Raw genomic sequence first — 26733 nt, 5'->3', positions numbered from 1 at the left:
GCTTGGGGTGCACCGAGAGTGCGAGGGGCGGGGCCCCGCGGGAGTCATTAAGTTGCGGGGTGCCTGCGTGTGGCTTCAAAACCTCTGAATTCTTCCGTCCTCTAGCTGCTCAGACAGCTCCCCCGCCCTCTCCCAGCCTCAGTTTCCCCATTCAGAAAGTAGTTAGGGGCAACAGCACACGATCTCCGGACGAATCTTGAGCTGAGCTGGACTAACTGAGGTCCGGGCGGCTTGGTACCCCGAGGGGTGGGCGGGACCTGGGATCTGGCCACAACCGCCCGAGTCCCGCCCCCGGTCCCTGCGGGGCTGTGCCCGAAGGCCCCGCCCCTCGCCCACGAGGAAGTAGCTGCGGCGCTGCGCGGGTCTCAGAGCCGGTTCGGCGCGTCGACTGTCCAGAGTCCGCGGCCGAGGAGACCCGAGGTGAGGGGCGTGGAGTGGTCGTGAGGTGTGTGTGGGCTCTGAGGCCACCTAGAAGTCAGGGGACTCGAGGCGATGTTCGACGGTGAGGGGGATGGGGATGAGAGAGGAGTGCAGAGCCGTGTGCATGGGGGCCTGGTGGGGCTCCCCGCGAGGGTGGGGCTGGCGAGGAGCTAGTGAGGGGCGGCGTTCTGGGGATGCGGGGCGCGGTGGGAAGAATCGCGGAGCTTCCCTGCGCACTCGACGCCATCGAGGCGGCACAGTCCCAGCCCTCGCGCCCCCTCTCCGCTTTCCTGGCCCCGCTTTCCGATCCCTGCGCCCTGTGTCGCCCCGTTACTTTGGGCGCAGGGCCCCACGCCCAGTCACTTCCCCCTCGGTCCGCAGCCTTCCGGGTTGCTGCGACCGGGAAATGAGCTAGCACCCCTGCCCCGCCTCATCCCCCCCAGTGACCATGCCCACCCAGCGGGGGTCCAGGTTCCTGGGTCTCACCCGGTCTGGGCGAGCGGACCCCGGCGGCTCGAGGAGCACCCAGCCAGGCCACCCCGACAGGTCAGGTCCGGTGGGGCCCGCGAGCGGGCAGGAATCCTGAACTGGGAGTCAGCCCAGGTGCTGGCCATGGAGCTTGTTCCCGCGAGGCAGCTCCAGCCCGGGGCGGTGTGGCTGGTGACGCAGGCGAGCCACCTCGCCTGTGTAGAACTCAACTTGCCTTGCCTGGAAAATGGGGACCTTCCAGTTCCGGAGGCTTAGCGGCCAGATGTGGCCAACACACTTGGCAGTGTGTCTGCCCGCCTACTGCTGCCGACCTCATTTCTGCACTAGGATGAACCTGGCCTTGTGTGGTGGTAGGGTGGGGTGGGGTCCGAAGCTGCTGCCCTGAGAGCGACTTGGAGGGAAGTTCAACTTCTAAACGTGGACAATAAAAAGGAAATAGATTTACCAGGTTGGCTTCCACTGTAAGAGAATGTGCGGGGCAGGGAAATGGAGCGTGCATAAAAGCACTGATGGGGGAGCGTGAGGGTCTGAGTTCAAATCCCCGGACATCCACGGGCACTTATACACACTGAAGAGTGTAAGGCAAAGTTCTGTGTGAATGAAAACTTCCAGTGATTCTTTTTTGCTCTGGATTGTTTTTTAGATAGTCTCTCCTCCTTCTCCTTCTCCCTCTCCCTTCCCCCACCCCACCAAGGCTAGCCTCGAACTCTTTAGAGCTCTGCTTCCCTAGTGATTAAAGGTGAGCATACTTTGGGATCTTTTAAAATAACAAATAACCTCAACTAGAATTAAAGTATGTTGTTCTGTCTTGGTCCCAGGGCCTCGAACTTATTAGGCAAGTCCTCTCTACCAATGATCCACACCCTCCAGAAAAGGGTTTTCTGTAGTAAGGCAACCCTAAGAAAGAGGGCTTTAAAAGTTTGCTTTTTCAAGTTACTGAGTTCATCAGTGTTATTCTCTCTTTTTAAAGATTTATTTTTATGGGGTTGCACACACACCAAACACACACACACACTTGAGCCCCGGGGTGTTGGAAAATGATATCCCCTGGAACTAGAGTATTTATTTGGTGGTTGTGAGCTAAGAAGGTTCTCTGCAAAGAGCCTTCTCTCCAGCCCCACGTTCTTTCTGTTCTTACACAAGCTGTTGGAATTAGAAGTTAGCACACGCTCCTTCGAAGGCACAGAACAGGTGAGGCTCTCCCCACAGCCCTGCCAGCACCGAGTGTTATTGAGAACATTCTGTTTTGGAGAAGTTTTGTTTTGATTCTTTAAACTGGAAATTTATAGTATTTTAGAATTTAATCTGTGTTGCTGGATTTGACTTTCTCTCATTCAGTCTTCAAGGGCAGTCTAGAGGAGGAAGAAGAAGAGGAGGAGGAAGAACTGGGGTTTTGGAGGGCTGCTCACACCACACAGACTCCTACCCACAGCAGGAAGTTGAGTAAGGCTTAGCACCATAAAAAAGAAAAGAAAAAGCTACTGCTGGCTGCACTCAGCTGAGCTGGGCGGGGACTTCCTGGATTGCCTCTGGAGCCAAGGTTCTTGCTACAGGCAACTCCTGCTTGGCTTAAGTCTCAAATCTAGCCAAACTGTGTGTGTGATTCAAGGAAACACAGCCAAGAAAAGCCAAGGGGCCAGGGCGGAGGATGCCCAGCCAGGATGGAGTGCTAGAGTATTATTTATTTATAACTACACTTATAAATAAGTGTGTGGGGGGGTGTAGGGTAGAGGACAAGTTACAAGTTAATTGTTTCTCTCGTTCCACTTTGTGGGGATCAAATTGAGGTCATCAGCTAGGCTAGCTGCAAGCAATTTTACCTGGTGAGCCATCTTAACAGCCTATCTATCTATCTATCTATCTATCTATCTATCTATCTATCTATCTATCTATCTATCTATCTATCATCTATCAATCACAGGTTCTCCCTATGAAGCCCAAGCTGGCTTCAAACTCATGATCCTCCAGCCTCAGCCTCCCGTCTCCGATGTGCAACAGCGCACCCTGTTGGACAGTTTTAACCCAGCACTCTTAGAAGGAACTCTGAGACCCAAGAACTGGAACAGTGTTCTTAGCAGCAGAGGCGCCTGAAGGCTCTACCTGGCTGGCTTAGGAGGGGAGCTGCATAGGTCCTTCCAGCCATGGTGTCCTGAGGTAGAAGCTTCTGGTTTTTCTGACCATTTGTTCATTAGGAACACAGAGGGCCTCTCCCAGTTGATGATGCATTACTGTAATGCAATCAGGCATGTTCCTCGACTCATCTTTGATACAGATAGCCGGACAGCGGAAGTACATTCAGCAGTGGTCAGGAAGTATTCCTGGAGGGCTGGGGGCGTGGCCCAGTGGTAGAGCCCTGCCTAGAATCCCCCAGTGAGGGGCTGGGGTGTGGCTCAGTGGTAGAGCCCCCTGCCTAGAATCCCCCAGTGAGGGGCTGGGGTGTGGCTCAGTGGTAGAGCCCCTGCCTAGAATCCCCCAGTGAGGGGTTGGGGTGTGGCTCAGTGGTAGAGCCCCTGCCTAGAATCCCCCAGTGAGGGGCTGGGGTGTGGCTCAGAGATAGAGCATCTGCCTAGAATGTACAAGGCTTTGGATTCTATCCCCAACAGTGTGAAAGAAAACAAACAAAACAAAGACCCCTCTGTTTGTTTTGTACCTGAAGCTAGCCTCAAATTCATGCTCCTCCCGGCTCTAGAGTTCAAGGGATTACTGGTATGTGCTACCAGGCACAGTCTAAGAGTTCATATCTATGGGGCTGTCAGATGGCTCAGTAGAAACTGAGGCACAGGTAGAGTGGTAGGCCACTGGCGACTTTTCCAGAGGTCTTGAGTTCAACTCCCAGCAACCACATGGTGGCTCACAGCCATCTGTAATGGGATCTAGTGCCCTCTTCTGGCATGTGAGTATATATTCAGATAGAGTACTCATATATAAAATAAATCTTATAAAATAAAAAAGAATTCCTGTCTAAAAAAAAAATTAGGATCATGCCAAAGACCCTAGTCTTTTATGTTTTTAGGCATTCTCAGGATAGAAACCCCAAGTCACTTTGAAGACCCAAAGTACCATTCAGCCCCCCTTCTAGGAGGTCCAAGGGAGGCAGGCCCTTCTTCAGCATGACTGCCCGGTTCATGCTTCCTCCTTTGCCCCGCCTAAGTAACCCTGTGTGGGCCATGCACCTGGGAGAGCAGCACCCACCCCTGTGCTGGCAGGAGATGGCTAGAGCCAGTCAGGAAGTTTGGTTTGGACTCCCCCAGGACCCCTGCTTCTCAGGCAATAATAATAGAACAGGAGCAGTCTTGAAGGCTCCCTGGGCCACCTCTCTGACAGATGGATGAGAGAGAAGTCTTAGGGTGTAGTTCAGCAATAGAGTGTACAGGCCCTGGATCAGATCCCAGCAGTATCAAAAGAAGTAGAAGTCCTCCTCAGCTTCCTGTGTGCCAGGATTACAGGTTTGCATCACTTCTGTCTGTCTGTCTGTCTGTCTGTCTTTCTCTCTCTCCCTCTGTGTGTGTGTGAGAGAGAGAGGGAGGGAGGGAGGGAGAAAGGGAGAGGGAGAGAGGGAGAGAGAGAGAGAGAGAGAGAGAGAGAAGGGGGATCTCACTGTGTAGACCAGGCTAGCCTTGTACTCACCGAGGTCCACCTGCCTCTGGTATGAGTACTGAGCTTTAAAGGTGTGTGCCATTCCATGCACCTATGGTGTACTTTTTACATCAAGGTGGCTGACAGGCAGTGGGTCACACTCTCTGCCCCTCTCTCCTCTTTGGGCCATCAGGTACACTGCTAGTTAGTTGGGTTGCTTTTCAGACATAATGAGAAGATGAGTCTTCCCCTCTCTGCCTCCCCTGTGCTGTCAGCACTCCTGCTAAAGTGTGATTGGCTGGCAGATGTGTGTGAACCTTTTCCTCAGTCACCTTACGCCTCAGTTAGCAGCTGTTTACTGCTTCCATATACAACCTTTAGGTTCCAGGAAACTGGGGTCAGGGCTCCTCCAGTTGTCTTAAGTTATCCACTAAGACACATGGAACCTGCTGTAGGGGGCAGCAGAGTATCACGCACTGAGAAGACAGGTTCTGCCCCCAGGCTACAGCCCTGGACTTCTAACTGCCACCAGGAAGATGGGCATCTACTTCTACTGGAGTTCAGGGACCAAGCAGCGCTCAGCTGGGCTTTGGAGTGGCTTCTGGCTTAGCCGTGCTCTGCTGGCCTGCTTTATGGATTAGGCTGATTTCAAGCTTCCTCTGTTGATCTTTCTGTCCTTCGAGACAGCATTTCTCTGGGTAGCCCTGGCTGTCCTGGAACTCACTCCGTAGACCAGGCTGGCTTGGAATTCAGAGATCCTCCTGCCTCTGCCTCCTGAGTGCTGGGATTAAAGGCATGCCTTTGCAAAGCTTTTTGTAGTAAGGGGAACCATATAAGAGTTATAAAGCCACCAATGACAGTGCTATGATCCAAACTGGAGTTTCTTCTACTTTAAAAAAAAAAAAGTATTTTTAATTGTGTGTCTCTGTGGGTATGCACATGTGACTGTAGTGCCTGCAGAGGCCAGGAGAGGGCACTAGGTCCCTCAGCATGAGTTACAGACAGTTGTGATGACACAGATAGTCCTGGTTTCTATTGGCACAGGTGTCCTATGCCATATCAAGAACTTTCTAGAATGTCCCTGTTGTACCTGGAATCAAGGTTTTCACCTTTAAGCAGGATCTGGACAGGCCCGGGGCAGGGCTTATTGGGGAGTGCACTGTGGAAGGTTCTTGATGCAAATGAGCCCAGATTGAAAATGGCCAAGGGTGTGGGCCAGAGCAGGGTGTGTGTGTGAAGAGGATTATAAGCTGAGGGAACTTCCTGAGCATAGGCCTGAGGCAGGAGTGTGCTTGTGAGGCCACGGAAAGCATGACTTGATGAATAAAGGTATGGGCATCATGCATTTTGTGGGCCGAAAGCATGGTTTGTCGACTGGCTTCTTCTATGTTACTCTTTCATAAACTGTTTTTCTATTTACTTGTATGTGTGTTCACGTTGGTGGCACACATGCATCTGGAGGTTACTCAGCCACCTGAGGAAGTCGGGCCTCTCCTTCCATCATGTGGGTCCTAGGGATTGAACTCAGGCTGTCAGGTTTGTCGGCCTTTACCCACTGAATACATCCGTCTAGCCTGGTAGACCACTTCCTGATCACCGGCTATGCAGTGTTGTCATTTTATAAGACAGCATTTTGTGTAGTTCAGACTGGCTTGGATGGAATTCACTATGTGCTGAAGATGACTTTGAACTTATGATTATTCTCCTGCCTCCGTCTCTTAAGCTTGTGTCAACACACCTGGTTTATGTGGTGGTGAGGAAGGTAAACACTCTGCCAACTGAACTACACATCCCCAGCCCTGGTTGTTTTTTTGAGACAAGGTCTGGGTAGCCCAGGATGGCCTCAAATTTTTACTGTTCCACTGCTGGCATTACAAGCATGTGCTGTCAAGCCCAGCCTAGGTATACCACCCTACTCTACTCTCCCCTCAGCTGGAGGTGGGGTAGGGGCAGGGCAGAGGTGGGCTCCATTGTTCAGATGGGAAGTGAGGTTCAGAGACAACAGGTGATGCTGTGGCGCACACAGCTGGCAGACAGTGCCATGATGTCTCACCATATTCTCGAAGCATCCTGACTCTGGAGAGGTGGGGGAAGGGGTTGGGCAGAGCAGGGATTTGGGGGAGGTGACTGGGTATTTTTGGATGGGTGATGTAGTGGGGTAAGACTGGAGAGAATGACAGAGAAGAGCTCCCAGGCATGAACTGTGGGTAGGAGTGGCTAGGAAGCACATCTGGCGGGATGTGGGAGAAGCCTGGTGAATGCCCTGGGGGAGGGGACTGCGTGCTTCAAGCCAACCAAGGGCCCAGAGGCAGCTCCTTAGCCCTGCGGAGCTGTTGGGAAGTCTGAAGGCAGGGTGTCCCTCCTTGGTCCCAGAGACCTCAGAACCTGAGTGGGTGGGGGAGGAAGCTTTGGGAGTCCAGCTCTGAGCCTGGTCCTGGAACGCCAGCTGTCTTATCTCCTTTGTTCAACCCACAGGGCCTGGGAAGGGAGGAGTGGGCACTGACTGGCCCAACTGAATTGTGAGCTAGGCTCTGCTTTAAGTGGATTAGGGATATTAATTTTTATATTGCTCTTATATGGGACTGTGTGTGTGTGTGTGTGTGAGGGGGTATCCCATACTATGAAGAAACTGAGGCACAGGTGAAGAGTAGCAGGCCTGTGTGGCTCAGGGTCCTAGCCCCCACTCACACAGTGTCATTGCCTCGGGTCCCAAGCTCTGTTCCACTTGCCTGTTGTTTCCTACAGCTTGGGATATCTTGTGACACCTGCTCTCTTGGGATGAGGGACACTGGGACTCAAGAGGTTGTAACATACTTGGCCAGTCAGGAAACTAGGGTGAGCAGAGCACAGGTGACCTGCCCTCTGCCTCTCTCCCTAGGTCCGGGAGACAGTGACTATGGCGTACCACAGCTTCCTGGTGGAACCCATCAGCTGCCACGCCTGGAACAAGGACCGTACGCGTGAGTGCTCACTTCTGCAGAGTAGCCTCCAAACCAGGATTGCTTGGGACCAGACGGGTCCAATGGAGTGACGGGGCAGTGGGACAGCTTCGAGGGGTGGAGAGCAGCCAGATTCCACATCTTGGGTCTCTGCTTAAAGCACGTGGTTGCTCCTGGGAGAGGAGCCTAGAACTGAAGGGCAGGCAGAGGTAGCCTGGTAGTAAGGGAGGTGTTGACATGTTGGGTGGATCTGTTTAACAGCCTGGGCTTCCTGGATCTGCTCTGGTGGGTGGTGGTACACATCTATCATCCCAGAATTCAGGAGACTGAGGCAGAGGGCTTATAAGTTTTAGGCCAGCCTGAGCTACACAGTGAGACCTATTTCCAAAAACGACAAAATGGGCCAATAAGATGGCTCAGCTTGTCAAGCACTCTTGACGAGTTTGATTGACAGAACGAAAGAACTCACGACTGCAAGGTGCCCTCATTGCTGTGCCATGGCGCGTGCATGTGCACGCGCACTCACACACAAAATAAATGTGAAACTTTAAGGGCATGGTAGGTAGGAGGGCCCCGGGGCCGAGAGGAATGTCATGGAAACGGCAGTAATGGGACTTCTGCTAACACAGAGCTGTGGCATGAAGGGAGGCTCCAGGGTCCCGAGACTGCTGTGGGGGAATCTGGGTGCTAGGTACAGGAGTGGCCCGGCAGGATATCAGGAGTTTCAGGCAGAGGCCAGCCTGGCTGTTGAAGAGCACTCTAGTGGAGAGCAGAGGCAGGGATGGTGGTTGTCCATGCTGCCGCCTCCTTAAGCTCACGTCTGTCTCCCCACAGAGATTGCCATCTGCCCCAACAACCATGAGGTGCACATCTATGAGAAGAGCGGCGCCAAGTGGAACAAGGTGCATGAGCTCAAGGAGCACAACGGGCAGGTGACAGGTGGGTCGGCACTCTCCTGGGAGGAGGCGAGGGGGCGGGGCACATGACAGCATGGCCAGCTACTCATCACAGTATTACTTGGAATAGTCTGGGTTGCAATGAAAACAACCCTGATTCCCACTGACTTAGGGACCACAGAGATGGCCTCAGTGGATGGAGGGGGCTTACTGCCAAACCTGAAGATCTGAGTTCTATCCTCAGGACCCACGCGGTCAGAGAATACCGGTTCCTACAAGTTGTCCTCTGACCTCCACAAACTAGCCGCGGCACACATAAGACATTAAGTAAATAAATAAGTTTTAAAAGGTGGTAGAGAAATTATGTTGGTGTACAGATCTTAGATGTTCAGAGAGGCTGGGTGGACAGCTCAGCATCAGGGGGCACGGTCCTTAGCTGTTTCTTGGCTTTATCTCCAGAATGGTGTCAGCTAGTGAGGATTGCCAGCTTCCCCCTCTTCCCAGTAAGCTTTATTAGTCTCACCTAGAGTGTGAGGGGTGGGGGAAGCCAGTGAGCGGGTGGGGATGTGGCTTAGCAGTACAGAGCATTTGCATAGAATCCCCCAGTCAGGGGCAGGGGCCATGGTTCAACAGTAGAACACCTGCCTAAAATTTTCCACTGAGGAGCTGGAGCCACGGCTCAGTGGCAGAGCACTTGGTTAGCGTGAACAAGACCCTGGGCACCAGAGTTAAAGATCTGGACGTGGCCACTGTAGCCTGGGTGCCTTTGTCTTATGTCCTCTGACCTGATCCTGCAGGCATCGACTGGGCCCCTGAGAGCAACCGCATTGTGACCTGCGGCACAGACCGAAATGCCTACGTGTGGACACTGAAGGGCCGCACGTGGAAGCCCACTCTGGTCATCCTCCGGATCAATCGGGCTGCCCGCTGTGTGCGCTGGGCCCCCAATGAGAACAAGTTTGCTGTGGGCAGCGGCTCCCGTGTCATTTCCATCTGTTATTTTGAGCAGGAGAATGACTGGTGGGTGTTTGGTTGGGGCCAGAGAAGGCTGGGGGTGGAAGAACCTGGGTTGGGGTACTGATGGAGCCCCGAACTACAGACTTACATGATGCAAGATCAGAATGTCCCTGTATACCTGTCCTCACTGGTGAGGCAGAGGGTCCTCTCTACTGTGACTCAACAGCTCTGACTTGGTAATAAACAGGACATAGACCACACTACTGTTACTTCTGGGGATACTATGCCAAGCTTCATGCACACACTGCCACGAGCTTCCTGGAAGGACTGTGAACCGGGCCTGTCACCTAAGTGTCAGTAGGTGTCAGACTTCAGGGACCACTCATGTACACCCGGCCACATTAAAAAAAAAAAAAAAAAAAAAAAAGAGAGAGAGAGAGAGAGATGGGGTCTGAATACAGGCTAGGACCTCAAGCTCAGCATATAGCCAGGATGACCTTGAACTTGGGTCCTCTTGCCTCTGCCTCCCTAGTACTGGGGTGCCAGGTGGGCACCACCATGCCTGGTCTGTGCAGGGCTAGGATGGAGCCGAAGGCTTCATGCATGCTAGGTAGGAACCTGCCACTCAACCACATTCCCAACCCTAAGCTTTTTGCTTGTTTGTGTTTTGGAGACAGGGTCTTGCTATGTAGCCATGGCTACCCTTGAATTTGATTCTCTATTATTGTGTGCCAGATGCCTGTCCCACCTGTGTCTTTTTTTTTTTATTTTTTTTTTTTTTTTTGGTTTTTCGAGACAGGGTTTCTCTGTGTAGCCCTGGCTGTCCTGGAACTCACTCTGTAGACCAGGCTGGCCTCGAACTCAGAAATCCGCCTGCCTCTGCCTCCCGAGTGCTGGGATTAAAGGCGTGCACCACCACCGCCCGGCCCCCACCTGTGTCTTAATCTCCCCTGTGTTGGAGGACAGGGACAGTTTTGAGTCTGGGAAAATAGAATTTATATTCCACCTCAACCATTCAGAATCACATAATCGTATGTGGTTGGTAGTGGCAAGGCATAGAGTTCTGACCTCAGAAGGAACCCAGTATATCACTCTCTGAAGTAGGCGCTCTGTGTCTCATACCTGAGGCACTTGTTGACCCTACCATCCCAGGGATGCTGCAATCCACGATACCAACCTGCCTGCCTTTCTTACCCATGTGTCTAGGTGGGTGTGCAAACACATCAAAAAGCCCATCCGCTCCACTGTTCTCAGCCTGGACTGGCATCCTAACAACGTGCTCCTGGCTGCAGGCTCCTGTGACTTCAAGTGTAGGTGAGCAGGCGTCTACCTGGAAGGGAGACCCCTATCTGGCAAACAGCAGGGCTTGCTCCTGATGTCCAGCAAGGTGATCTGGGGTCCCTGAGACATCAGTTTCAAATGGCCACCATAATGGTCTGCCAGCACCTCGGGGTGGACAGAGTCCTTGCCATCTCTCTAATGTCAGCAAAGTCTCCCCCAGGTCTCCTCCCCTGCCTCCTCCACTCCAGCTGTCCTGATTTCTATTGAAGGACAATGGTGCACACGTATTCCCACTAGCGGATGAGTGACTGATAACCTCAACAAAACTTGCTTTGTTATTTTTCACTTCTGGACCTACGACCTGACTCTTGGCCAGTGAATCCACATTCCTCCCAGCTCCAGGCAGACTAGGCCTCTTCTTCAAGTCTCTGAATTCTCACTTGGGAAACTGTAGGCACCAGAGACCCTTTTCCTGATCCTGGGCCCAGAGACTGTATCATCTCACAAGGCTTTAGGTTGGCACACACCCGCAGCTTTCATTTTCTTGAGATAGTATCTTGCTATGTAGCCCAGGCTACCATCTATGACCCTCCATTATAGATGGGCATTGTGTGGACCAAGAGGAGGGGACAGAATTGGAACACAGTTGTTGTTCTGGGGACTGGTTGTAAATATCTAGCTTACAGGGACTGAGACACCCTCTGTAACCATACTAGTTGGATGGTCAGCTTTCAGGTCAGGAACCCAAGGGTGCCAGGTCACAAGAAGCTGAGCTAGGAGGCTTCCCATTCCACCCCATCTTAGTAACAGACAGCAGAGGCTCAGACTCCATCAAGCCTGAATATGCCAGTCCCTCAGGATCAGGTCTAGGTTCCACAGGCTCAGTGCACTTGTCTGGCTTGGGGGCAGACTCTCTCCCAGGCTCCTCCCAATCCCCCTCCTTTCACTTTCCCCTCCAGGATCTTCTCTGCCTATATCAAGGAGGTGGAGGAACGGCCAGCCCCTACACCGTGGGGCTCCAAGATGCCCTTTGGGGAGCTGATGTTTGAATCGAGCAGCAGCTGTGGCTGGGTGCATGGCGTCTCCTTCTCGGCCAGTGGGAGCCGAGTCGCTTGGGTCAGCCATGACAGCACTGTGTGCCTGGCAGATGCTGACAAGAAGATGGCGTGAGTATAGGGTCAGAGATATGGGGAGAGTGACTGCAACTGAAGCCCAGAGCAGGATGGGGTGGGGGTGGGGGTGGTGGGTAGCTGACCCAGTCTCTCTTTCAGCGTGGCAACCCTGGCCTCTGAGACCTTACCACTTCTGGCCATCACCTTCATCACAGAAAATAGTCTAGTGGCAGCGGTAAGTGGCATTTGGGGAGGCAAAGGCAGGGCCGGTAAGTAGTCTCTTCACGCAGTCTTCCTCCCTCTCCTGGTTTCCTTCCTTCATCCATACAACATGCACAATAGTTTGGGTTACTCGGTGGTAACAAAATTCCTATGTTTTAAATGTACAAACTAAGGCATTTTTAAGTCTATACAGCCTAGGCTAGTCTTCTCTTTCCCCTTTAAGCTCTCCGTGCTGGCCTTTAACTTACTTTGTAAATGTAGGCCAACCTCTGTCTGTTCTGGGTTACATGATCAAAGAAAAGAGCCTCTGCTGGATGAATCCGGCTTCTCAGCAGCCGGGGGATCTGTTCCTCAAGTACTGAGCTCTGACAGCTTCCTAGACGCTCTTTTTATTGTAACATAAAAGGCACCTTAGCAAGTCAATTCCATGCACCAAAATCTCTTGTCTGATCTAGGGGCTGTCTTGAACGACCCATCACCTAAGCGGTTCTCAGCCATAGGAGACTGCCTGGTCTGTCAGGCATGCCTGGAATATTAAGTTTCTGCAAAGGCTCTGAGAATCCTTCAAAAGAACATCATAACATTTCAGATAACAATCACTGACAAAGGCTACTTCAGACCTGAGGTGCCATCACTCCAGATTATGCCAGCTAAAACGTTCTTCTACAAACCTCCAACCCACAGTCCTCCTGCCTCAGCCACCTAAGTAACTGGGACTGCAGATGTTCTTGCTGGCACATCTGTCCAGTGTGGGGGTCATGGGGAAGGGGGCTTTGATAGAAGCTTTGTTTCCAGTGCTTCCCCAGTTGTCTGGAGTGTACAAGAGACCTTCTAAAATTGTGCCCTAACATTTCTGCTCAGGTTGACTAGTACAAATGACAAGGTTGCATCTAACTGAAAGGGCAGGCCTGTGGTCTATAAAACCGCTCAGAGGGGAAAGGCACTGCCAATCCTGATGACTTGAGTTCAGTTTTTAGATCCCACGAAGTCTTAGGAGAGAACTCTCATAGGCTACTCTCTGACCTCTATGTGCACCCACGGCACCTGCGTGCATGCATTCACACACATGTGCTCGCACACGCACACGCGCACACACACCAAATTAAAAAAAATAAGTTTTAGAGGCAGGCCCCTGGGAATGGACTCAGCATCACCAAGTGTCTCCAAAGCTACTGTTCCTTCTGTCTACTATTCTGTTAATATGGAGAGCTTCTTTTCTGCCTGGAGGATCACTCGGCTGAGGTAGAAGTCTATCCTAGGAAAGAGTCTCAGACATCCATAAAGTAGGTGCAGGCCTTGCTGGAGTTCAGGGAGGACAACCTTCCTATCTGCCCCTACTTGATTCATCTAGGGTTGAGGTCCCCACCTCAAATGATCTTCAGTGGCTCTCATTCCTTCCCTAGGGCCATGACTGCTTCCCGGTGCTGTTTACCTATGACAATGCTTCGGGGACATTGAGCTTTGGTGGCCGGCTGGATGTGCCCAAGCAGAGCTCCCAGCGTGGCATGACAGCCCGAGAGCGCTTCCAGAACCTCGACAAGAAGGCCAGCTCGGAGGGGGGTGCAGCCACAGGGGCCGGCCTGGACTCTCTGCACAAGAACAGCGTCAGGTGCTTCCACAAAGACCCAAGAACCACTTCAGAGCTTCAGAGGGCTGGGTGGGAGCCAGAGGGAGGTGACCACACAGCATGGTGCTGGATGGGGATGGGGAGGATGGGCATGACGGAAGTCAGGACTACAGAAGGAAGCAGGCAGACTTCCAGGCTGTACTCCAACAGAGCAGTCATCCTGGCTCTACATATCTGGCTGGCTAGGGCTTACCTAGGCACATCAGAGCCTCTAGGATGCAGGAGAGTGACTGGTGGGCTTCTTGGGGGGTAGGTATCTTGCTAGATTCCTTTCCAGTTGAAGGAATCCAAACCTTTCTGGAAAAAGCCTCCAAAACCCCAAAGCTATCAGCCACAGGGGTCCACCCCTAGCTTACTCTGCATGTACTCTGCTGTACTTTGGCTAGCTAAGCCTTATGAGGTTATTTGACCCAATGTCTAGACTAAGCCCAGCCTGCAGGGTTGTTCAGTATCAGGCACAGTGTCCCCCTACCCACAAGTCAGCACATTAGTGGCATTCTCTATTCCCTGTGCGGTCAGGTCTAGGCCTCAAGTGTCCTGGTCCATAGCTAGGACTGACACTATTCCTCCAAGCCTTGTTTCCTGGCTAGTCTTACCTCATCTTGATATTATTTCTCAAGGGAGTGGGTCTGGGACCTCGTAGCCAGCAAGCTTGCTTGGCCCCTAAACCCAACCTTCTTACAGTCAAATCTCGGTGCTGAGCGGGGGCAAGGCCAAGTGCTCACAGTTCTGCACTACAGGCATGGATGGCGGCATGAGCATCTGGGATGTGAAGGTGAGCTGCGCTGGGCCTGCCTGTCTTTCTGTTGGGATTCCAACTTGGCCCCTTTTGTGCTGGGGCTGAGATGGGTGTGAGGTATCTGCAGGCTGGAAGAGAAGCAGCCTATCCATTCTCTCCTTGCAGAGCTTGGAGTCAGCCTTGAAGGACCTGAAGATCAAATGAGCTGTGAGAAATGCTGCCCTCATCTCAACTGCTGGGGAGGAGGGAGAGGGGTTGGGGAGGCTAAGGGCTGCTTTGCTGAATGCTTCTAGGGTACAGTACAGGTCTACAAAGGGGCTGCTCTCTCTCCAAGGAGGGGAAGAGGCAGGTGGCGAATTTTCCTGCCTATTTAACAAAAATGTGCCTTTTAAAGAAATGCTTTCATTTATTGCAAACCAAAAACAAGACAAAAACCCCAAAGCACAATGCTGGTCATGAACAGCTTGAAGATGTGGGCTAATAAACATCCCAAATGTGGACAGGCCTGCCTGTGTCTGACGTAAGGAATCTGATGTATGGGCCCACTGGAAACAAGACTGACAAGTCCAGGGACCCTCTCTCCCGCCTGGGCTTCAGCTGTCAGGACCAGCCTTGAACCGTCTGTTTCAAGCCACTTGTTAAGTGGTGTGATTCTGATACAAATGGGGTCCACCTTGCTCTGGACCTTAGTGTTATCAATCTCTTATTTCTCCACTACGATGTAGGCACTGGGTTTTTGGTAAATGATCATTGGTTTCTATACAATCCCCTATTTCTGTTTTAGTCTAAGGCCTTTTGTCTTTGGGTTAGCCTTTACACAGCATCGTAACTGACAATTATTTGACAATTACCTCAAAGATTTCCTAGGTGAGAACCATCCTTCCGTAAGGCAAGTCACCCAACCAGAAGCATCAAGCCACACGAAGCTCCCATTACTCTTTACCGCAGCCCTGGCCCCGGAGTGTGAGACAGGCCCTATGCCTAAGGTCATCCCATCCATGGTCTCCTTACACACACACACACACACACACACACACACACACACACACACACACCCCTACACCTCCAACCCAAGCAATACACTTTAGTTTGGTGTTAAGAACTTCAGGTAGGAATCCTGCCAAGTCACCCCCACTCACCATATCTCACAACCACCTTTTACTAGTCTGTCCTAGGGCAACAGGGCATTACTAAAAGCTATCACCTTCCTCATTTTAGAGCCAACCTTGAATCTGGGTAGTTGCAGGGTCTCTCCTGAAGCCATCAATTAGGGTCAGGCCCAAAGGCATGTGGTAGCAGTCACTAGAAAATGGACTCAAATGTTATCTCTATTTAAGTCATGCTTGAGTCTCTGGCAGCCATACCTATATTTGACCCCGACATCTCCAGACCCTCAAGTCCCCTCACCCCCATCTGAAGCACAAAGGACAATGTCATTCAGGTGCGGAATCCCACTCAGATGGGGCCAGGACAGGAGCCTTTCATTGGGCCTGAATGTACAAGTAACTCAGTGGCTAGCACTAGGCCTGCTCCCTAACTGCTACAACGCTAAGGACCGAGGTGGCAGCTCAGGCTGTAGTGAGCCCTGGGAGCCTTTGGGAACCTTCCTCCAGCAGAAGATCAGGATATAACCAGCAGGCAGGACCCTGGAGGCCCACGGGGGCAACTCAACACCACTCCAGTCTGCTATAGGTTCAGGGCTGACCCTCAGAAACATCCTAGGTCTCTATTATGTCACTGGCATCTAGGCCCTGTACCTTACTTTTTGCAAAAGCCTGACAGTGTTTCCCCAGGTAGGTGTGTGCCCTGAACCCTGCTGGTACCTGCCATCAGCAAAAATAGGGACAGTGGGCAGATAAACTGTCAAACACGGATTTATGATAATGTTGTTTAATTTGCCAAATATACAAGTTGAATTTGAGGAGCATGTCTTGTCTGGGCGATGCACAGTAACCAGAGGTTTCTTGAAATGATCAATGGGTAGGGTTAAAAATGGGCACTAGCCCCGACCAGGTGGGTGGGAAGGGGACGGAGCAGAGAGGAGAGGCCTCGTCGGACGGAACTGGCCAGGCACAAACCTTGGACCTTTCGTGGCACAGGGTCCTGGACAGCCCCTCTGAGTGAGCACCCAGACAATCTGGGCAGGTTGTCATCAACTCCCACAGCAGCTGACTGCTGGCACTACCCTCCCCGCTAACGTGCAATCTACTGGACAAACGGAATCTCCTTACCCCACTTCCCAGGCATCCCCCCTCCCCCAACCAGGGTTCCAAATTCTAAAAACAGCAAAAACATTCAAATGGTTACGTATGAAATGCTGTCCTGCATCTTTCTGACTCAAAGATAGCAGCTGCCCCTCCCCCCAACCCCCCACATCCCCTGAACAATTCCTGTGCCAAGATGAAGAGGAGGCCCCAGGCCGTAGGGGCTCCTGGCCATAGGGGCTGCTGCAGTGGCGCCAGGGCACAGGGTGGGTGAGACATGGCAGAGGTCCTGGCGGCACGGCCCAGTTCCCCGGCATCTCCTCCCACAGGCCATCTTACTTATTCAGGGAGAGCGACTGCATTCGTTTTCCTGACAAAGTTGCGTCATCTTTTGCTGAGGGATTGGAAGGGAAAGGTGGGGGTTAGAACATAGCAAAAATACCTCCCACATCCCTCTGAATCACAGGACTTCAGGACTGAGGCCTCAAAACACATTTTGTGCAAACAGACTGCACTAAGAGAGAGAGTCAAGACTGATTCAGGCTGCTATCCAGGGCAGAGAATTTCTGCTCAGGCCACAGGGCCCAGGCAACCAGATGTTCCTGCTGTGCTTGAATGGCTGTCCATTCAGGTCCACCCACAAACAGTCTGGTGGCTACTGAGAACTTTTGACAACCCTAGCAGAACCCTGCAATTCCAACCTCTCTCTGTGTATTCTGAAGTCTTTTTTGTTTGTTTGTTTTTTCGAGACAAGGTTTCTCTGTGTAGCCCTGGCTGTCCTGGAACTCACTCTATAGACCAGGCTGGCCTCAAACTCAGAAATCCGCCTGTCTCTGCCTCCCAAGTGCTGGGACTAAAGGCGTGTGCCACCACTGCCCGGCGTATTCTGAAGTCTTAACATCTCAAGTCAGCAACACCACCTAGCTGCACATCAAACATCCTTTCTGGCTTGGGAAGGTAAATGAGTCAGGATACATAAGCTCAGAGAGGGTGACACGGACGCCCTGTGAGTTCTCAGTTCTAGGCCTCAGTTTCCTCATAATTAGGTAAATAAGCAGGAAAGTGGGCTAAGGGCTCTCTCTCATAACCACCCATGCCCCCTTTCTAATGGATGGGTCCAAGGTAAAACACTCCTCCACACCAGACATATCCAGGCCTGTGAGAGCCTGGATAACCTTTAGATGCCTAGAGGGAAGGAGGGTGAGAAGTGGCACACAGGCTGATGCCTAGTCTGAGTTTCTCTTACAGATAGCTCCACCTTATCAAGCACCTGGGTTGAGTGGCAACTCTAGGCACAGCAACTTCTGGTTTTACAAGACTCAAAAGATTTGCTGGTGCTGAGGCTTCTTGTTGCCGGAGTCAGTCAGTGACCGCTAAACAGTGCTCTGTTGATTCCAACCCTCATCTGACTCCATGATGGTGAACAGGAGCACTTCTCCAGAGACTGCAAAGCTTTACTGGCTGACACGGGTGAACAGGCAGCTGTTACTCCTCAGGCTCTCCAACCTCACAGGCAGTTCAGGGTCCTGTCCAAAACCAGTCAGGTAACTGCTGCTGGGGCTGACAGGCTCAGACCTACCTTTCCTCTCTTCTTCCTTCTTTCTTGCTGCTTCCTCCCTCTGTTTCCGGATGATTGCCAGCCGGGCGAGATCAGCTTTGGCCTGCTCTGTCTTCCCAGCCAAATGCATCTTCATGTAGCGCTCTTTTGCTTTCTGCTTCTCTATTTCTTCTCTGTTTGGATAAAATGATGTCAACGTCATCATTGTTAGCAGAAGCACTCAGGTGCAAAGGAAGAGAACACTCAGCTGAGGGGTGTTCTGGTCCACGCATTTCACTTAGCGGACACTTTCAAATAAGCAAGGAAAGTGAATGGGCCCAGGTGACAAACCCCTGTGAGAACCCTGGCCCAAAAGGGGACAGTGCCTTCTTGCACGGACCAGGTTGGTGTCTGAAGACTTCAGAGTTTAGTGGTCACAATGAGAACACTGTGTTCCAAATGACCATAGGGAAGGCAGTGGACAGGCAACCACAGATGATGGGAAAGAGACACAACCTGACTTGAGAGCCCCAGGACACAGCACACTCTTACAGTAGCTCAGGTATACCTCCCAAGCAGGTGAACCCCCCAGGTGGGGTGAGAATAAAAAAAGCAGGATTCCATGCAGAGTAGGAAGGCCCATCAGTTCCCCTGTGAGTCTCACTAGGAAAGCTGTCTAGACTGTGAGGTTAAAAGACTCCATTTGTACCTTGGAGGAGCCCCATAAAGAGAAAGAGCCCTGGCAGGGGCAGCAGAGGGGCTTTCTGGAGGCCGTTCCAGTGTATAAGGCTGGAGAGTAGGAAGCAAAGCACAAGGCCCTGCTTCAGGAGAAGGGATGAGAAACTCGGCCACCAAGGGCTGGATGGGGAAAATACTTTACTCAGGAGACCCGACAAGACACCCACTATGGAGATGTAGCGAGAACACTATTGGCCAGCAGATCCTGGCAGGGATGGGCCAGACTGAGATGTCTCTTAGTTATTCAGGACTGACTAACCAAGGCTGCTTCAAGGTTCTGGTCATCGTTTCTGTTGGGCAAAGTAATGGGATCTTTTTTGTACTAGTGAGAACTTAAGGCCCAGAGAGGACAGTAACTTATTCATGGCTGCTCAGTAAAGTGGCAGAACCCTGCATGCACACACTCTAACCAAATCAAACCTAAGGGAGAGGTAGAGAAACAGTGTCCTCCACAGCCTCAGTGACACTCAAATCCCTTCTCTGTAGAGTTCTCAGGTAAGTTCTTCTGAACAGGGTGGCAGGCTAGAATCCTAGCAGCTTTTGGCCTATTAAAAGGACACAAGGGTATCTCAGCCCATGAAGTCAATGAGGTGTGGCTGGGAGGTAGAGTGCCCACTTTGGGGCCCTAGTCTGTGTCCTTAGGTTGCAGGTCCACCAAGTAGACATTACCGTTCTCTCCTAGAAAGCTCCTTTGGCCCATCCAGATCCAGTTGTGTGACCTTCTTAGTCGTCTGTGCCACCCGGTTGGGGTTCTCAATGTCAATGAGCCCTTCCACACCTTTTCGCTTTTGCTAGGACAGAACAGGACTGTTATACAAAGTTAGGCCTTGGGGGGACCTCTGAAGGCCAAGCCACCAACAGCCCATCAGGATGGGGACACCACTTTGGAGTATCTCACCAATCTGGGAGGGGCAAAGAAAACGAATGTGTACAATGACAACCTGTGTCAGGCCCCAGCAGCCTGGCAGCTCAAGGTCAACATTGCCCCTTTCAATCTCCAGAGCAGCTTCCCATGGAATCCTAAACCCGATTTTTCTCTAGAATAACCACATGGTGGGTTCCCAGGGTAGGGTGAGCCATGGTGTTGAAATTCACATGCATCTCAGCTTTGAGTAGGACCATCCTGTCTGGCCTCAGCGGGAGAGGAGGTACCTAGTCCTGCAGTCACCTGATGTGCTAGGGTAGGTTGGTACGGGTGGGGGCGGTCTCCCACTTCTATGGGGGGGGGCGAGCTTGTGTGAGGGGGAAACTGGGAGGTGTGGGCTGGCGGTGGGCTGTGATCGGTACGTAATGTGAATAAATAAATTAATGGGAAAGGAAGAAAAAAAAAAGCAGGTAAACTATCTTATCTGGGGAGGCCCAAGAAGAAATGAAAACACAGTTCTACAGTAGGTTTCCTTAAAATGAGCAGAAAGGAGCTTCCAGATGCTGACTGATCTGACTACAGGTTCCATGTGCCTACATCCAACTTGATTACCTCTTTCTACAACAGGCAAACAAGACCTACCCTCACCCAACCTGATCTTTTCTTCCCTCAGCATGCCCAAAACATGGCTGGAGTCTATCCACTCTTCTGTCCTGCTACTGCCAATCACTGAAGAGCAAGCCATAGATGCCTTCTCCTGAATTCTACTGTAACATCTTAGCTTCTCTTCCCAGAAAAGCCAAAATCAGCGACGGGACAATAGGTGGACAGGGTACAGACACTTACTACAACAACCTGTGAGCTGAGCTTGGTCCCCAGGAACCATGATTCCTGCAGCTGGTCAGAGCACCCCCCCACCCCCAGCATGCTGCACTCCACCCCTCCATGGTAAGTACACTTTAACACATAAGATAAAAAGCAAACTTGGTTCTCTTCCTCCTGCATTCAAGGTATCCAGCTGCCCCACCCAGTCCCTGATGTGGTGAAGCCAACTGTCTTCTGCTACTACAGAGGGGCCCTTGTCCCTCTCTCCATCTGGTACCATTTGCCCACTAAGTCACAGCCCACAGAGCCCACTTTCTGGTCTTCAAACATGCATAGCTTGTTTCTACCCTGGGACCTTTGTACTTTGCTTGTATGGTTGCCTCAACTGCTCTGCCTGTTTGTTTTTGTTTTAGACATGGCTGGCTCCATGCTTGGCTTAAGCCACCTCGTCAACACAGTGCTATTCCAAGTATCCTCTCCTCTCTCAGTCTGAGTCATAGCACTTTTCACAGTTGATTTTCCACTGTTCATTTACTTCATTTTCACTGTTTGTTCCCATTAGATCCTGAGTCCCAAAGAGGAAGAGCAGCTAGAGAGATGGCTCAGCGGTTAAGGGCACTGGCTGCTCTTCCAGTGGTCCTGAGTTTAATTCCCAGTACCCACATGGTGGCTAGAGAGCAAGAGCAAGAGCTTTTGGTAATTAACAGTAGGAATATGACATCATTAGAAGACAGAGGCAGGAAGATCAGTTCATCAACCAGTTCAAGGCCAGGCCCAGTTATATATCAAGTTTGAGGTCAAGTTAGGATACATGAGACCCTAAGTCCAGTGACAGGGAGGTAGGTAAAGAACTTGTCTTGCAAACCTGATGCCCTGAGTTTGATCCCTGGAACTCACATAGCAGTGGAAGGAGAGAATCCATTCCACAAAGCTGTTCTCTGACTTTGTGCTACCATGGTAAGCATCTCCAAACCCCCCCCCATTAAAAAAACAAAACAAACTGGGGATGGTGGCATATGCTTGTAAACCCAGCACTTTGGGAAAGGCAGAACTGTCAGGAGGTCACAGTAGCCTAGGTTACGTATGACCCTGTGAACGAGTGTGATCTGCAGTCTATAGACTCACCTGGTAGTCATCATCTTCATCTTCACTCTCATCCGAGTCTAGAGACTTCTTCTCCTTTTTAGGGTCACCTGAAGCCCCATCTCCACCTTCTTCTTGTTCATCTTCTTCCTGTTTCAGAAATGGACAACCTGCAGAATCAAAAATGCAAAACAGACCCCCAAGAATGTACCACCCACAGCCACCCTCTGACTGTGGGCCTTCATATTAAGACCCTGGAAGGCTCAAGCCTAGCATGACACAGGTCCTAACTCAGTGACCCTGGCCACTCAGCATCCCAGACCAGAGGCCAAAGGTCCTGATACAGCCACAAAGACTCTGATCCTTTATAGCCACCTTGGTCAGCTCAGAAAGAAGCTTATCTCACAGGGTCACAGAGACCCAGGTGTGGATCTGAAAACTGTGTGCCTGCTGGGTTGGTACTTGCTATATGCAGCTGCCAAAGTAACTTTCCTGATCATGCCTTCTTGGTTGTGTGTGCTCCCATCCCACGTAAGGCCTTTTGGCACCAAATGCCCAAGACCACACCTTGGCAAGCTACCAGCCTCTACATTTCTTACTGTCTGTCTGTCTGTCTGTCTGTCTGTCTCTCTCTCTCTCACACACACACACACAGACACACACACACAAATCACTGGAAAGAGAGCCAACATTGTAGCTCATATCTGTAATCTCAGCACAGGAGGCTGAGGCAGAATTGCCAAGAGCTCAAACTAGCCTGACTACATAGATTCTGTTCCAAAAAAACAAAGTAAGAAAGACTAATACAAACTTTATATCGATCCTCTCTTAACAGTCACCTACACATTCTCCAAGGTTCCATGCCAGGAACTCCACAAAGCTCTCCCAGAATCTTAGCTAGAGATGGCTTCTCTCCATCTCAGGGATCCTGGGAGAGGGGCTGCCTGCTCCCTTAAGCCCTTAATTCAGGTGAGGATATTCGCTGTTGCAGAGGATGCAGGTAAGAGCAGACTGGACAGGGTACTCCATCCCAGAGGGATGGAAAGGGAACTACTAGGTCAGCTTGAACTGGAGGAGGGCAGGCAGCACTAGTGAGCCACAGAAGAGGTAATGCTGAACAGAGCCAATAGCAATAAACAGGACAATGGGGGTGTGGGAAGGCAGGCTGTGTGGTGTACAGTCTGGCAGGCAGCCCTATGTAGGGGGAGCTGCAGGGAACTGACTGGAGCTGAGGTGAACAGCAGCTGGTAGAGAGGGCCTCTAGAAGGCAGGCAAACAGGACGACGAGTGCAGACCACCAAGGCAGCTACTACAAAGTGAGAAAACTCCTTTCTTGTTGGTCCAATCATAGGGTCACCCCTGTGTGACTGTGACTGGCTGCCCCAGGGCTCACAACTGCCATCTGGTGTCCTTCCCACCCTTATGTGTGACGTCTCTTGGAGAACAGTAGTCCTTTCCTGTTCTCCCCAGGAGCCAGAAGCAAGGCAACACACTGGACCACTGGAGCGGACAGACATATACTCACGTTGGCCTTCTGCTTCTCCGCCTGTAGCTGGGCATCGATCTCCTCAGGGCTTGTATACTGCCTCACTCGGCCTTTGTGGCCTCCCTTTCTACCTGCACAAAGATCAGTAGTTTAGGAAAGTGAGAGACAAGTCAGCCTTCACTAAACTGACCCCCCAAAAGGCTGTCCTGTTTAGCCCAAGGGAACCTCAGCTACCTTCACCAAGTACCACCTAAACCTACAATCATCTCAAAGGACAAATGCAGTGGCTTGAGACACCTCATGCACAGACTGCCAGATGTAGGTTCCTAAGAACAAGACCTGAGGTGAGGAGAGGGAGATACAGTCTGACTGAATCTTGTTTTCTTAAAATCCAAATATAGCTGGGCATAATAGTTGTACATCTTTAGTCCCAGCATTTGAGACTGCAGAGGCTGGCAAGATATGATCTCTTGAATTCCAGGTCAGCCTGGTCTACATATGGAAGATAGAGCAAGACCATGTCACAAACAAACAAACAAACAAACAAACTCCTAATAGTGTTCTCAGGTACAAAAAGGGAAGCATGAAACCTAGATGCTTCTTCTGGCACGACAATGCTTTTTCCTTTTAAGACTTTGTCATGGTCTCATTTGATCCTTAAGACAAAGGCAGAGCATAAGAGGCTTTGTATCACATGCCACTGCTGGCTTTGTATCACAGACAAGGAGACAACGTCGATATGTAAAAGAGGAAGAATTCTGAAGTCTAAGGCTCTGGGCTCCAAAACCAGTTGTACTATTTCCTCCATCCGAGGCTGTGTGAGGCTGTGTGTACCTTCCCAGAGCCTCAGTTTCCTTTTTTCCCATAAGACTGCCATGGAAGTAAGTTGGATACCATTCCAAAAGCAACTGGAATTATGCATGGCATTGGATAAGCACAAAAAAATTTCTGTTAATCTGTCCTAACACACTGGTTGGTAGTAAAATGTAAGTCAGCACTGGCTCTGTAAGCACACTGTTGCCAATGGCAACAGAAAGAACACAATACTTCATGCTTATCTTGGTGATATGGAAGAGAATACTTATAGGCTAAAAGCCCTAAACCTACCGACAGAAACTCTGTATTCAGAATTAAAGTAGCAAATAGGGCTGGAGAAGCCGCTCAGCAGTTAGGAACATTTGCTGTTCTTTCAGATAGCCTAGTTGGTTCCCAGCACCTACAGGGCAGCTCCAAATCATGTTACCCCAGTTCCTGGGTGACCTAATGCCCTCTCCTGCCCTCTGTGGGCACTGCACAGACATGCTGTGCTTATATACATGCGGACAAAAAACAAAACAAACACACACATACAAATCTCACATAAAAAATATTAAAGTATAGACCCAACAGCAGTCTAACACTGATCAGGACTGTCAGAGACAATTCATCTAAGAGGATCAGTTTCATACCCTGAGGTTCTAGACACAACACTAGACCAATTCCTGCTAAAGCTAGTCTTAGAGCTGTGTCTTGATGCAGGTTTGGCTGTGGCCTCTATTACCAAACAGGACCTTTCTTCATTTCTGCAGACCCCTTGCTGTGAGTAGAGAACCTATGATTAGACAACTAGAACTGCTCCAAGCTCTGGAGACCACTGCAGAGACAGTGACTTCCTAGACAGCAGCTGCAGAGCTGTAATTGGGCTGCCAACAGCCTACACCACCCATTTTTAATGACTACCTGAGTTCCCAGGGGTATCTAGGTATGCTCATGAAAGACCCATTGTGAGATACCAAGCTTTAGCATTCAAAACAAAACAAAACAAAAACCCCAACCAACCAAACAGAAAAGCAACACCCTTTCTTGACCTCTTAATATTGTTGTGGTAATGATCAAAGTTGGTTGTGGTAATGATCAAAGTTGGTTATCACATTCCCTACACTAGTCTATGGAATACCTCCAGGTTGTGGTAATGATCAAAGTTGGTTATCACATTCCCTACACTAGTCTATGGAATACTGACCTTAGTTTGGTTTATACAGGCTCTTTCAAGACTCTTAAAAAATTTACAGTATAACGAAAACAGAATTGGTCCTTTGCTCCCGAGGAATTTTTTTAAAATAGTTTTTAAATCATTGTTTTCTCCTATTAGCTCAAGCAAGGAAACAAGCCTTGTCTGCCCCTCAAAACTTCTCAGAAATCAAGACAAAGTCAATTAGCTATGACTTCATTTTTAGGACTGTCAAACTGTAATTCCCAACCTTGGAGTCAGGAGCTGAAAAAGTTCCTTTGCTTTTAAAAGATGAGACTGAGGAACAAAAGACAGTGCTCTTCCAGACACAGGATAAATCAGCAGAAAACTAGGTTTAGACGCACTAGACCCTGTAAAGTCTAATATCTGAATATTGACAGGAAGCAATTTAAGCTTGAAAAAGCTCCAGGCAGATGTTCTGGTGGGCTGACTGCATTAACTGGCTTAACATGTGAACTGCCAACATTAACTGAACATCTGTTCTGTGCTGGGAGCTAGCCAGGCCCTTAGAGCGATTTATTCTATCATCGTATAACTCCTGACCTCCTGTCTCATACTCATCAAACCAAGCCTTATTAATATCCCTGTAGTTCAGATGAAGAAAACGAGTTAGAAGAAGTTAAAGTCTTGTTTGAGGCCACAGAACTAACACGTGATATTTTTGGTATTCAAACCCCTGATTCTAAGGGGGTAAAAACAATGTAAGATGGGAAACGCTGTCTTCTTGGTCTCTACACACAGTAGTAACTAAGAATTTAGGGGCTGCGGAGCACTGGACTGAGTACATGGGTTACCTAGTTTACGGCTCTCATCCTAACAAGAGGTAGATATAATCAACATCCCCCCTTTTGGAAACGACAAAACCGAGACACAAAGAAGTTAGGCGACCGGCTCAGAAGCACATCCTTAATGGCTACGGTACAAGGAAAGAGTCAAAGCCAGGTCCCACATCATCAAGTCGAGGTCTTATTATGAGGCAAGCGTGGTCGCATTTGAGCTCGACAGAAGCCACATTTTATGCTCGAAGCAGACAGGCCCCGCACCAGCGCGGGACGCGGTGACTCAGTCTCCGGCCAGCCAAATTGGAGGACAAACTTCAGACGCTCCCGAGGCTTGGAGGAGAGACACCTGGGTCACGCTTTCCTCCAGGACATGGACCCAGTACCCGTGAGTCTCCCCAAAATCCCCGACAGAGAAGCCCTCGACTACTACGGTCCTCAGCTTCCCAGTCAGGACAATTGAGCGTCGAGGCCCACGCATGGCTGGGAGGCGACGGGGATGGCCTCCTTCGGCGCGGATCTCTTAGAGGCCCCAGGCCCGCGGGCTGAGGGGACGGCGGTAGCCGGCCTATGGCCGCCGCTAGAGAAGCCACGAGAACCACGCGCGCCCACCCCCTCACCTCCTTTAGGCATCTCGGCTCCGGCGGCTGCAGCGGCGGCGGCGCCTCGAACTGACACCGGAACCGGAAATGCCTTTAGATCGACTTCTTCCGCCCGGCCTGGTCCCTCTCCGCCGCCGCTTCGAGGAACTGGGACCTCACTGAGGCCGGGCTGTTTTGAGAGGTGCCTGAATTCCAAGCCAGAACACGCGCTGCTAGGAATACGCGTTCCCCGGCGTCCCTTCCGAGGAAACACGTAGCTGTGCGGGCCACCCCCACAGGAAGTGAGAGGAAAAGGGCCGTACGGTTTCCGGAATTCTACAAAGGCAGCGCCGCGGACACCTAAGA

The 26733-nt window shown here is 50.9% G+C and overlaps 2 protein-coding genes across 3 annotated transcripts; one reads left to right on the top strand and one right to left on the bottom strand.

Annotated features, from left to right (window-relative positions):
* Positions 1-331: 331 nt before the first annotated feature.
* On the top strand, positions 332-16177 carry Arpc1b (actin related protein 2/3 complex subunit 1B). 2 transcript variants are annotated; one of them, XM_028756004.1, is made up of 10 exons: positions 332-420; positions 7364-7445; positions 8259-8363; positions 9118-9340; positions 10484-10591; positions 11518-11724; positions 11830-11905; positions 13296-13501; positions 14204-14294; positions 14424-16177. In XM_028756004.1, exons 2-10 carry the CDS (start codon positions 7382-7384, stop codon positions 14460-14462), a joined length of 1119 nt encoding a protein of 372 aa, XP_028611837.1. In that variant the 5' UTR covers positions 332-420; positions 7364-7381; the 3' UTR covers positions 14463-16177. The 2 variants fall into 2 exon arrangements, with proteins under 2 accessions (XP_028611837.1, XP_028611838.1); XM_028756005.1 differs by having other exon boundaries at positions 406-445.
* Positions 16133-26494, bottom strand: Pdap1 (PDGFA associated protein 1). Its single transcript, XM_028756006.1, has 6 exons — positions 26407-26494; positions 23036-23127; positions 21553-21660; positions 19407-19528; positions 18042-18193; positions 16133-16856 (listed from the first exon to the last, which is right to left on the bottom strand). The coding sequence occupies exons 1-6, from the start codon at positions 26417-26419 to the stop codon at positions 16798-16800; spliced, it is 546 nt and encodes a 181-aa protein (XP_028611839.1). The 5' UTR covers positions 26420-26494; the 3' UTR covers positions 16133-16797.
* Positions 26495-26733: the final 239 nt, after the last annotated feature.

This window comes from Grammomys surdaster, unplaced genomic scaffold (assembly GCF_004785775.1).
Source record: "Grammomys surdaster isolate TR1022 unplaced genomic scaffold, NIH_TR_1.0 126109, whole genome shotgun sequence".
In the NCBI taxonomy this organism is placed as follows: domain Eukaryota; kingdom Metazoa; phylum Chordata; class Mammalia; order Rodentia; family Muridae; genus Grammomys; species Grammomys surdaster.
Note: the sequence above shows the minus strand (reverse complement) of the source record. Positions and strands in the feature narration are given on the sequence as shown.

Excerpts from the sequence above, each read along its gene's own strand:
- Pdap1 (XM_028756006.1), bottom strand. Across the intron at positions 19,529-21,552 it reads ATGAAGATGATGACTACCAG|CAAAAGCGAAAAGGTGTGGA; the intron begins GTGAGTCTATAG and ends GTTCTGTCCTAG. Across the intron at positions 18,194-19,406 it reads GAGCTTTCTAGGAGAGAACG|AGAAGAAATAGAGAAGCAGA; the intron begins GTAATGTCTACT and ends TTATCCAAACAG.
- Arpc1b (XM_028756004.1), top strand. The coding sequence starts at position 7,382 with ATGGCGTACCACAGCTTCCTGGTGGAACCCATCAGCTGCCACGCCTGG. Across the intron at positions 7,446-8,258 it reads CTGGAACAAGGACCGTACGC|AGATTGCCATCTGCCCCAAC; the intron begins GTGAGTGCTCAC and ends GTCTCCCCACAG. Across the intron at positions 10,592-11,517 it reads TCCTGTGACTTCAAGTGTAG|GATCTTCTCTGCCTATATCA; the intron begins GTGAGCAGGCGT and ends TTTCCCCTCCAG.